This window comes from Strix aluco, chromosome 1, assembly GCF_031877795.1.
Source record: "Strix aluco isolate bStrAlu1 chromosome 1, bStrAlu1.hap1, whole genome shotgun sequence".
Taxonomy (NCBI): Eukaryota; Metazoa; Chordata; class Aves; order Strigiformes; family Strigidae; genus Strix; species Strix aluco.
Window position 1 is genome coordinate 151842071 of NC_133931.1, and position 12551 is coordinate 151854621.

The window sequence follows — 12551 nt, forward strand, 5'->3', positions numbered from 1 at the left end:
CCTAGTGGGGGTTCCTGAGGTCCTGAGATAAAACAGTCAAAGAACATCAGTTGCTGGGGCCCAAATCACTTTGTTTTTCTGGTTTGGAGGGAGGTAGTTCTGCCTCCTGCATGCAAATAAAAGGGTCGTGAGGAAGTTCCCAAACGGTAGTACCCTGCGGATTTCATAGTCTGGAAAAGCAAACTTCTCTGAGACTGGCTGAGGACATCAACTGCAGTCTTTTAAAACATTGCTGTAAAGGCATGCCTTCATTTTCTTCACGTACACAACTGTACACCATTTCTGGACTCCCCGTGTGAGTGTACAGTGGGAAGAAGCACTGCAGGGAGATCCTGTTGAGATGTGAACCATTGCACCATGTTGTCAAGAAGTTTTTATGGCTAAATGCACATTGGCACCCTCTGTGTACACTTTGCTGTCACTCTGCTGTGCTTCATCCTGGAGTTAATTCATTTTGTATTTAATATTCCTTTCTTGGTGCACTATGCAAGACCACAGGATGACACAGTTCACACCGCAGAGATGTCAGGTCAATCAGCCTTCTCACTGGGGTTGAATGGTTTTAATGTAGTCATAAAATTAGACTCCAGAAGTGGGAATTTGACACACAGCATTTAAAAGCCAAACCCATTTGACCCCTTCTGAGCATGAGCTCCTATACCTTAGAAATGGCCCCTTATGAAAAAACGGTGTGAACCATTATGAAAAAATGGTGTGAACTTACCTTTGAAAATATAATTAATTATTGTTATTTGCTATAATGTGCTTACATCAGTCTCTATTACCATTATGCCAGCAGATAGTAAGGACTGCCAGTCCCTACCCCAAAAGGCTCATGCTCTAAGATCAATCCTAAAAGTCTTAGGCAGCCAAAACTGAAGGATTTTGGCAAAGAACTGTAGGACAGTGCTTTGAACTGACCAAGAGCATCTGCTATATACCATCTCACTTGGGATATCAAAACTTCAGCCGTGACAACTTGATAGCAACCAGAAGGGTTCCTTTCAGTGGTAGTCTGACTGAGGGTAAGCTGAGGCAGCAGGGGATGATTGGCGTAGTACCCACCATGGCCCTTTTCTCAGTGTGGGTGCATTTGTGAAGCAGAGACAGAGGTTGGGAAAGGAAGAAATTGGAAGGGGTTGGTTAAGTCTATTTCTGTGTCAAATGCCTCCTGTCCCTTAGTAGAGAAATTCAGAATATCATTTTCTTAGGCTTAAGCCAAAGTTGCCACACAGGGCAGTCTACTATCAGGGACCTCAATAAGAATCCCACTTTGTAAGACATTGCATATCCTCAAATTACAGAAAAGTAAGCGGGAGCTCTGGGCAATCAGGTCACCACAAATCCAGCCAGAGCATGCTTAGGTAATGATGCAGAGCATCTGAAAATACCAAATCCAGCTTTACTTTTGCTTTCCAGTTGAATGTTGATCAATTATAAAGCCAATTAAGTCTACTTAAAAGGGCCAGCAAAGCCCACTGTGAAGTCCTTATTAGTTGCCCAGAGAGTTACATTTAGCTAGTGCTTATGTAGAAGATGGTTCTCCCTAAATATACAGCACTGGCTATTTTTACAGTGATCTACTAAGCTGAATATCTTTTCAGTATTTAGGGGCACAAATTGGCTCTGCTTGTCACTGAAGGAGTTACTCTGGTCCATTCAACCAGTAAAAAAAAGTCCTAAGAAGCTGTATCTTATGGGGCCACAGTGGCTCTGCAGAGACTGTTAAAGGGAGTCCAGCATGAGCAACACCTGACGGCCACAGCCTGAGACAGCCAGATGTCATGGGGGATATTGTTTATTGTCAGATAAATTACCTCTGATGTAGTGTTGCCTTTGAATAATTATTCATACTATACAAGCCACCTAAAGGTACTAGCTAAATGCATCTGGCTTCCTGTGCCTGATGTGTGGTGACCTGCTACCACAACAGACTGCCCCAGAGACATTATAAATCTTTATAGCAGCAAGCTTCTGATTTATCAGTATTCCAAGAAGTGGAGATGGATATTAGGTAGGTTTTTAGCCAAAGATCAAGGTTTCTAACCCCAGGGCACAATATGCAGAAAAGCTGACAACTTCCTTATTCCTTAAGGAATATCCTGAATAACCGAATAGAGATGTTCTGTGCGTGAGGCGTGAGGGAAAGTAGTTACACAAAGAACATCCAAAAATTTTAGCTGGAATTACAATCATTATAATCTAGTATCTCATAAGATCTGCCAATGCACTTTATCTTGTGTGCTCAGAACAGCAGGCCTAAAGTTTCCTGAAACATTATCTCCACACACCAAATCCAAAATAAATCATCATCCTTTCCTCTTTGAATTTGTTCTGTGGCAGCAACTTGTCTTGGCATGAAATATTAGCCATATGGACACTAGAATATCTGCTTTGACCTTGACCTCAGAATAAGTGCTGCCAAAAATGTGAAGATAACTCCTGCCTTTCATTTCCAAGACTGATGCTGCACGAGTATAGCACGATCTGCTCTCCTGGTTGCATCTCAGTGTACAGAATATGGTTTTTTTCTTTGAGTAGGTGTTCTGCTAAAAGCATATTGTCTGTGGCTGGCTAGGGACTGGGAAGCAGTATCCCAGGTGATGATTTATTTGGCAGAGATATTTATTTCAGAAATTAAAAAAAAAAGAGCTAATTTTATCATCAGGCCGTGGAAAGTGCATTACTTGTAATTGTCTATCACTACATTATCCAGTCAGTTTTCATCTTCTGGATACTCTGTGAAGTAACAGGAGGCTGCTGGGGGCAAGATGAGGTGAATTTTGTTGGTTGCAGAGCTCTGTGCTGTTCTGGTTCAGAAAGTATGGTTAGTGACCAAAGTAGAGCATGTAGGTGGGTAGGAGGAACAGGTACTGTTCCTTTGGTGAGATTTTGCTATGTGTATTGCACTGCTTGTGAATGGGTGTGAATGATCCACAGGATTCAGAATACACACATTTCATGGCATTTGCTTCTGCCCAACATGCAGCAGAGCCCAGTGGACACCTAATCAGAGATCTTCTTTCATTTTCTCAAGTCCCTGTCTTCCTTTTCTGCTGGTGCCCATAACAGATATTCCCAAGTAGGGTAGGACTAAATGGCATAATAACGCTCACAGAGAAAGCTGGCAAGCCTGGGAAGGGTGGAGAAGGGGGCAGGCAGGAAGGTGCACCATAGTCTTGGCTGGAAGGTGATCTTTACCCAGTTTGGAGTCCTGCAGCTTTGACAAACTCGTCTCCCTCATTTGTTAAGACCATAACAACATTTTTCACCTTGACACTGCTGGTTGAAATTCACACTAGCACAGTGCTAATGGTGCCATCTGATGATGCTCAGTGGACTGTGCAAAATGGATTTATTCCGTGTGCTTCCTAGTGGGCAGAGATCCACATTACACTCGACAGCTTCAACATATGGAAATGGTGACGTGTGATTGATGTGGTCCCTGCAGGTCACGCTAACTCACGGTGTATTAGCCCTGCATCCCGGGGAGGCTTATGCTACTGCAGCTGCCCACGTCCATTATCCGGACTAGGAATAAATGGAAAAATTGATGCTCCCAGCGGTGTGAATCTGGCACTTCATGAAGTGGTGTGCACTACAGAGGGTGGTGGGAGGCAAATTTCACACAATCCAATCCCACAGCACATGTGAGCACAGAACAGATTACAACCAAACATTTGTATATGGGTGCGAAGGGCAGTTGTGTTAGATTGAGTCAAACCCCTAATAATCACGTGGCTTTTGAAAATGCTTGTGTTAGCTATGTTTTCTTGTTCATTTTTAACATTTGGAGATTTTCCACATCTCATACTCTAAAATAAGTGACTAGATTTTCCAAAGCTGCTAAGTAAAGGACAACATATATAACCCAGGAAGCCCTCTCATCAGACATCCCTTCTTGACCTAATTTTCGGCAAGGGCTAAGCAGCTGCTCTCCCAAAAAACAGATTGCTTAATGGCATCCAAGACTGGAGGCAGCCAAATTTAGGATTTTGCAGCCAAAAGAATGAGCAGACTAAGGTTCCCCATAATGATGCGGAGATTCATCTGGAGGCTTCCTGGCCAAAACAAAAATGAAAACGTCTTTTGTTTCTACCCCTAAACAGTAGGATGCTTTGTAGCTTCTACAGGGAAATCACTGGCCTATGGCACTTTAAAGCACTCTCCTGAGTCCATACTGCAAGCTCCTCTCTCTCTTTGCCGCAGAGATTCCCTGCAACCTTCCCATTCCCACCCCGCCACTCACATGGCCACAGGGCCACCGCAGCCCCTGCAGATTTTCCTTTCTCTTCCTACTTTCCCAGAGAAGCTGACAAAGTTGGAATCTAACTCTTCTGTCCTTCTGAAGAACATGGAAGGTATTCCTTCCTGCCAGACGCATCAGCCGTGCTGTTCCATGTCAGCTGGTCTCTCCCTGGTGTCTCACCATCTCTCTGTGTTTTTTCCTCCAGGTGTTCTACTGATCTTGGCACTGACGGAAGAGCTGGTGTTTTCTGTTCAGGTATTGTCTCCCACTGTCTCCTCCTCTCAGGGCTTCCTGATGGACACTACCACTATCACAGCCATGGGAACAACACCTCACCACAAAGACCGACACATGGCAGAGCCCCTTCCCACGTCCGCTCGCGCCATTCCCCATCCCGTCAGCCTGGCAGAGAAAGCCCCTTCCACCGGGCAAAAGCAAGCGAGTGGCCCTCGTGTTGGCGAAAAGGAAACGTATCATTTATACAACCAGAGTGCTTTGCACTCAGGACAGACTCGCCCCAAGGGGAAAATATTCCAGGTTTTCAAAGGCAACTTCACAGAGTCCTCAGAGCCTTACCTAAAGACGACCCTGCACTCTCCCTTCCCTACCCTGAGGAGCCCTTTCACAGACCACCCATTTCGGTCCCAGACCACAGCGTCCAGCGATCCGAATGGCAGAGGGCTGGCAAGAACTACACACTCGGACCCTTCTCCCCACCGCAACGCCTCGGGAAGCCTTAGGGAAGCAGAGCGAGGGGATGGGGCTGAGCTAGTGGTGCAGGAGGCAGATTTTGCCACCACAACTGCTGGACCATCAACTGATCCTGAAGCAGTGTCGGTGCCTTTTAAACCCACCCACTATGGTGTATGGGATATGCTGAGCAAAAACAACTCTTGGGTAACCTTGAATCTCAGTACAAATGTCCCTCTGTTTGCTGGCCCTGGATCTGCAACAGCAGCAGCGGGTCACTCGGTTCAGACCAGTTTTGACGTCAGCGTCTCCTCCCCAGCAGCAGGAGACCCCAAGGGACCTGCTCCGACGCAGCACGGTGCGGTGACTAATGTGACCTTGCTGGGCAGTGCTCTCTCCGCAGCACCTTCCACGAGGTTGTCCAGCTCCATTTCCACAGCTGGCTCCACCGCCACCGGCAACTTCCTAAACAGACTGGTTCCTGCCGGGACCTGGAAACCCGGGGTGCAAGGAAACATCTCTCATGTCACTGAGGGGGACAAACCCCAGCACAGAGCAACGATCTGTCTCAGCAAGATGGACATTGCCTGGATCATTCTGGCTATCAGCGTACCTATATCCTCATGTTGTAAGTTAATTGCCACTTTATTTTGCTTTCTCTTTCCTTAAAATTTGGATTTTGGTCCATGATTCAAGGACCAGGTCGAGAGCTAACAGAGGCAGGGTGCTTGGGATGGATGAGAAGCAATCACTAGACAGAGGTCACATTCACTGACCAAAGTGCGTAGCTTCAAAATGCAGGGCTAAAATGTTTACACTCACAGCATACTTGCTCTGTTGCTATTAGAAATCACTTAGTCTTTTGGGGTCCTCCTTTTGAGGGTGTAACACAAGGCTGAACAACTCTAGAAGGTGAAGCAGCTTTACTTCAAGGCATTTAAGCTGGTGAACAAAACCTGTAGAAGTCTTTAATCTGGGAACTGCTATATGCTGCCCTGGAATTGGATTTAAAAAGCCAACTGCTAACCCAAAGGATTAATGACAGTTGTAATGACTAATACCTTAGGAAACACCAGTTTTCCAGCACAATAAAATATTTCATTGCTTACAGTTCGTGAGCTGTCAGATTTTAAAATCTGATAAGCAAAGTGCTGGTTTCCTCTATTTTAATTCCAACTTTGCAGCTGACGAGGGAGCAGGAAGAGTTTGAAATCCTGGCCTTCAGACACCAGGAGGCAGCCACCTGTGGGACCAGGGCAGGCTGAGTTCCCAGAGCTGGCTTAGGGTCTCGTCACTTGACTCAGTTACAAAAAGCACATGAGAAATTATGAGAAAGCTTGTGAGTAGATGCCGGGGTGTCCCCTGCTTAGCTGTATTATATCAGCAAGGTGGGACAATGTATTCTCTGGGGTTTCGCTATTGCGGGATGTGATTATGCTGATCTGTCTGGAGTGAAACAAAGCCAACATTTCCTAGACTTTGGTGCATGAGGAAACATAAAAGGGTAACAGCCAACAATACTGAATATTAATTCTGTTATTTACAGCTACAAGCTGAACTGAGGACAAGGCTAGATGAGATGACCAAGCCAGTCTCGCACACAGCTTACTCCTGCCAGAAAGGACAGTGCTGCTCTCTCCTGCCCTCTCCCACGTGCAGCCACCTGATCCTTCCCCTCTCCTTCTGCCTGGGCCTGACCTGACACCTCCCTGAGACACTTTCAGATTGCTGAAGTGGCCAAAAAGTATTCTCTTTGCTCTTTGGTACTTTCTGTCCACCCAGTGAGCTGGATCAGCTCCACGCAGGTCAGAGACCTGGAGGGGATGAGGCTGCAGGAATATACACCTGGAGAGGGAGCTGCACTAATCCTTTCAGCAGCTGCAAACTGTTGGGTTGGCTTAGCATATCTGTTAGGCTTGTACCTCTGGGACCATCGGTTCTGCTATTGCCAACGTGGTTAAAACCACAAGTGAGAACAAAGTTTAAACCTAAATGATAGACAATCAAAATAAAGAGAAACCAAAGCAGTAGCGTGCATACATACCTCTGCAAAAGATGGAGAGGAGAAACTGGGACATAGCAAGCACATGAGGAGAAGCAGCGAAATTTGATGATTTGATGAACAGTGCCTTGTCTATCAATCAGTAGAAATAGAGGATCAAATAAATTATTCCAAGCATTATGTTTTGGGCCAATATTTAGAAAGAAAACTGATCTGGATAGAAAGCGTCCAAATACAAACCACAAAACACAATAGCATACAACGCAAAGCATAGAAAGCATAACCAGTGTGTAAACTGGCGTTTGTTTCTGTCTGCAGTGTGCCATATATGAGCTAATAACTAATGATAGTTATTATTATTAATAATAATAATAATATGAAGAGTCTGCTGGCAGGACTTCTAATGCGCTATTCATTAAATAGTGGTGTTTAAACTTTCCTTCTTATCATATGTGCCATAACAGTATATGTTCATATGACTCTGCCTATTCTGTTTCTTTGTTTGTAAGCTACATTTTTTTAAAAGGCAGATGTTATTTTGAAAATTATCTATACCACCTCTAACACAACTGCGTGTTTAAATGATTCGAATATTTAAGTCCTGCTTTCAGGACCAGATTTCTGAGTATGGTCTTCAGTAGGACTCTGCCTTTAAAATCTGGGGATCCTCAGGTGTATTTCAGAGTTGACATGAATGGTAGGCAGGCATTTGAATAGGATTATTTTGGATCTGGCTGAAGTGTCTAGGGAATTTCTTTCATCCAAAAGTTATGCTGTTTAAACTATGCCACGATAAGCCCTGTTGTACAGGCATAGGTTATTTCTATAGGAGAAGAAAAAGAACTTACAACAACCTAAAGCACTTTTACCCAGATGCACATGTATGGGTCGTGCCTCCCCTCTGTGCTGCACACTTTATTTCCTGACCCTCAGGCATCTGTATACCTTCAGACATGGGTGTACGGTGTGCAGTGTATGGCGTGCAGTATGGGGTGCGCGGTGTGTGGTGTACAGTGTGCCGTATGGGGTGTGCAGTGTGGGGGGGGTGTGGTGCGTGGTGAACGATGTGCGGTGTGGGGTGTGCAGTGTACAGTGTGCAACGTGGGGTGCACAATGTGTGGTGAACAGTGTGGGATGTGCAGCGATACAGTGTGCGGTGTGTGGTGTACAGTGTGCGGTGTGTGGTAAACAGTGTGGGGTGTGCGGTGTGCGGTGTGAGGTGTGCAGTGTGTGGTAAACAGTGTGGGGTGTGCGGTGTGCGGTGTGGGGTGTGCGGTGATACAGTGTGCGGTGTGGGGGTGCGGTATGGGGTGTGTAGTGTGGTGAACAGTGTACAGCGTGGGGTGTGCGGTGTGTGGTGTACATACAGTGTGCAGTGTGGGGTGCGCGGTGTGCGAAGGGGACTGTCGCCACCTCCCGGGCACAGGCGCCTGCAGCTGAGGACAGAAAGCCCCGTGCTGGCATTTGCTCATCACTTCTGGTCTAGAGAGGGCTGATGCTAAGAGGCAGTCGAAGAGTACAGCCATTTGGATTTCATTTCATTTTCGAGGGATGAAAATGTTTTCAGTGGGAGACTGTCACAGCTGTTGTGGGCATGGACTGAGAAAACACTGTCCTGCTCCTGCCTTGGGATGCTGAAAGGTGGAGATATCTCAGATATTGAGACTCAGCCCCATGCTCTTAAATATCTGTGCTGCCTTAGGAAGGAACAAGCCACAGAGAAAGTCACGGAGGACTCCTATCATGGGAGGTTATTGCTGCTCCAGTGCTGCGGGCTGGCGGCTCTGTGCTCAGGCTGACACCTCCAAGGCTGCTGGCCAGACCCGCCGAGGGGGACAGCAAGCCCTGAGCTGCTGCTGAGACACCTGTGAGAAAGGATAAAGCCCTGCACCAGTGGGAGAGGCAGTCCCGAGGCAGGGAAGTTAGCGGGACACACTGGAAAAAAGTGTGAGGAGGTGAGGAGAGGCAACCAGAGCCTGTGCATGGCTGCAGAGCTGCAGGAATCTAATTGACTCGACTCCCTCCTCCTGCTAATGAGGAGTGCCCCTGAGCCAACTCGCTGACCTCTGGGCTGTTTCCAGAGCCCTTGCAGAGCTGCACAGTGGCCAGCACATCTCTCCTCTGCCAGGAGTCCTTGTGCCTTTCCCCATAATCCATCCCCTGCGTGAGGGATGGCAAGGAGGCTGGAAAAGCCTTTCTTCTCAGCTTGTGCCACCCAAAATCCTTAGAAGGGAAAATGTACCACGATGCTACAGAGACATGTCTGTCCCTCTCTGATGCATGGCACAGTAGGGCCTCAAGTGCTGCTCGCTGTCACTCCTTTTACTGACAGGCACCTGTTAAATGAAAACCTGTGAGCATTTTAACTTCCATAGCAGGGGAATTCACCTGCTAGAGAGTGACTGCAGGACCGCTTGGCTCCTTGTCCGCACTGGAAGAAGTGCCTGGGATACTGCACTTCTCCTCGTGGAGGAAGGACCCTGCCGGGGCTCCTTGCTGGCCCATCCCTGCCGTGGGGATTTGCCTCTAAGAGCAGGAAGCAGCAGAGGGTTTGTTCAACATCACTGTGCCCTGGCATCTGAGCCCCACTGAGGACTGGCAGGTCCCGCCAGACGTGCTGGTGGCACAGCTCAGTGGCTATAGCACCAGCCTGAAGATCTAGGCCTCAGGAGTTCACCTGCTGAAATAAGAGATGGGATTTAGCCTCCCCATCCTTACAGTACATATTTCTTTAAGGATGCACAGGTTTCTGAGTCCCACTGAAATCCCTTAAAATGCTAGCCAGAAAAGTAATGCTTCAAATAGGAATGTGCAAGCCATGTCTGCTGCGTGAACCTGGGGAAATCATTTCACCTTTTGGTACCTCAGTTTCATGGTATAAATAATGGGGGTAATGTTGCTAACACAATTTGTGGGCTGCAAACATGAAGGATTCTGTATCATTGGGTTCCCAGATAAGCAAAGTTATATATAACACTAACATCAGTATTTTCTGCATGTTACAGTTTGAATTGTTTTGCAGTGTCCTTCAGGCAGCCTTGAACATTTTTGTGCACGTGCATTTGTACGTGTGTGGGTGCCTGTCTCTGCAATGCAGAACAAGACACAATATGAATTCATTTTAGAACCCACCATCCCAGTCCTTGGGCTCCCAATACTTATGTCTCTGTAATTACAGAATGACACGATAAAACGTGGAAGAACAGAAACTTGCAAATCAGATGCGCAGAAGTCAATTCATTCAGTCAGTTCTGCTGACACGGGAAAATGCGAGAGGAAGGCTGAGCCTCCGAACGCAGGCGTCAGCAGAACTCAAAGAATATATGAAGAATTGCCTTGGACCTAACCCCACTTAGCTCACATTTCATGCACTGGGATGCATTCCAAAATTATCTCACCCACTTTCTCCATCACAAAACCTACGAATGTTTGCTTCCTGGTTTGAAGCAAGAGAGATCCCAAGCCCTGAGTCTAATCCCCAGGTGTGAGCTGAGACTGAGCTGGAGAAGAACCTCCTGTCTCCAGATGTAAGCAGCTGTGGTCAATAACCAAACCCACCATGATACCTGTATTACAACTAAGGCTGTACTACTATAGAAAGCCACAGTAAAGGAGGGAAAGTGAAAAAAATATGGAAAAAACACTATTTTAGTCACTGAGCCAAGGGTTCTGTAGAAGCTTAGTTTATATTATTATCCGCAGGCATAGGGAGAAGTAAATTAATATCCTTTGGTCTGAATATCTCCTGACTTGTGCTTGCAATTTTCAGGTCTGTTAACATCATGTTTTACGTGGGAGCTGCAGAGTGGAGGAAGGCAGTTTGCAGCTATATAAGATTGGTAAAATATTTGAGTTGAAAGAAAAGAGACAGAAGACTATCAGGAAACCGTAGGGAGTTAGTATGGTCTCACTGCACTGCATTTATGAGGCCAGTATTGAATATGGTACGTAATCCTGGTGGTTTATGTTTTTAAAAAAAAGATTGGAAGATTAGGATAGAGCCATGCAAATGATTTAAGAGCTGAGAAATGCAACATAACTCCACTCGTGTCATCATGTAATCCGAGAAGAGGCTGAAGCCCACGTACATGGGGGACTTTTCTGATAGCATAGTGGAAGCTTTTAATAAAAAAGGCAAAAGGAGATCGAGGAAGTGGCTGATAAAGCTGGAGGTATTAGACAACAAGGGGAATGTAAACATGTTCCCAAAATGGAAATTAAGCATTGAAACAAACTTTGTGGGAATGGGATAGATATCTGGTTACTCCACGTCCTGAATGAAGCTGGGTATTTTCCTATGAGATATGCCATGCTTAAATACAGCTTATGGTTAAGCTAACAGGTGAAAGTCTCCTGGTGTGCAGGTGTTGTGCAAGTGAGAGTAGGTGATGGACGTGTTCCCACCAGCCTAAAAACCTGTAAATCTGTGAGACTCTTGTCTCTCTCATTTGTGAGATGTATTATTTCCTGTTTCATGGGTGGGGGGACAGATAATGCAGACGTAATTTGCCTTAGGGCCAGAAGGAGGCCAGCATCACTGCCAGAGCTCCTCAGCAGCTCAGCCCCTGAGCATGTGGATTGACTTTTCTCCTGCCAGACTAGCAACAGGTGAAAAGATGCGGGTTACAAATGCTTCTGAACTCCCTGAACCTCCAGTGTCCACAAAATTGCAGAGACTCCTGGTATTTCCTAACATGTATTGTAACCTCTGCATGGGGAGCTTCAGCCTGACACAGGGACAATGCTGAAGTGTCCTTCTCATGGTACTCGCTCTTGACTTTAACATGGAGCAGGCAAAGGGAAAAGTCAGTTTAGCTTTTCTGACTCCCAGAAAGCATCCAGGTGAGTGCTTGAAAACCAGAGAAGAGTTAGCCCTTTTTCTGCCCAAAGGGTTGTCTATCTCTGAAACAGAGGTGTTACATAGCAGCACTGAACAACAGCACTTTCTTGTCCTTACGAGGACATGACATAATATACCAGGAAAGATAAGCAGGATATTGCAGCTACTGTTTCTCTTTTCAGCTCTGTTGTTATTATTGCCATTTCTCCCTTCCAAACCATCTCTGCCATCTGTGTATTTGATCCACTTAATATGTCCTCACTGGCCATTGCAACTGTCTGTCTGGAAAGAGTTTTTTCTGTAATACATATAATTGTATTTGTGGGAGGAAATAGGTATCTGAGAATGTCAGTAAAGCTGTACCCTGTTCCTAGTATTGTTCTGGAAGTGAGCAGTCCTATGTTAGCTACATTAATTTCCCTAAAATATGCCCCAAAAGGGTAGTTAATATGAGATGAGGAGGGAACAGCCCCATTCCAGCCCTGCTGTCCTCTCTCTCCCTCTTAAATCAGGTCTCCTCTGCTTTGAATTGGTGCAGCTTAGGTAGACAGCCTTCTGCTAAAATATATTATATTCAAGGAAGCTCAGGAACCCATTTTCCACAGTCTTCCATCCATTTGTTTGTGTGTGCACTAAGGTTGGAAGCCAAAAATGTAATTAAGGGAGAGAGCATTATTGCTATATAGCAGCCATACCTGCACACGGCAAGGCCATTTCCTCGACTCACTGGCTTTCCAGCCCCTAAAACTCAAATCTGACACTCCTCTGTC

General features: G+C 46.0%; 1 protein-coding gene across 6 annotated transcripts in view; it reads left to right on the top strand.

Annotated features, from left to right (window-relative positions):
- Positions 1–12551, top strand: part of TMEM108 (transmembrane protein 108) — a 173792-nt gene that overhangs the window by 157077 nt on the left and 4164 nt on the right. For all 6 annotated transcript variants that reach the window (XM_074849673.1, XM_074849665.1, XM_074849679.1 and 3 more), the window contains one exon: positions 4455–5567. In XM_074849673.1, coding sequence (XP_074705774.1) covers positions 4455–5567 — 1113 coding nt within the window. The remainder of the gene's footprint in view (positions 1–4454; positions 5568–12551) is intronic.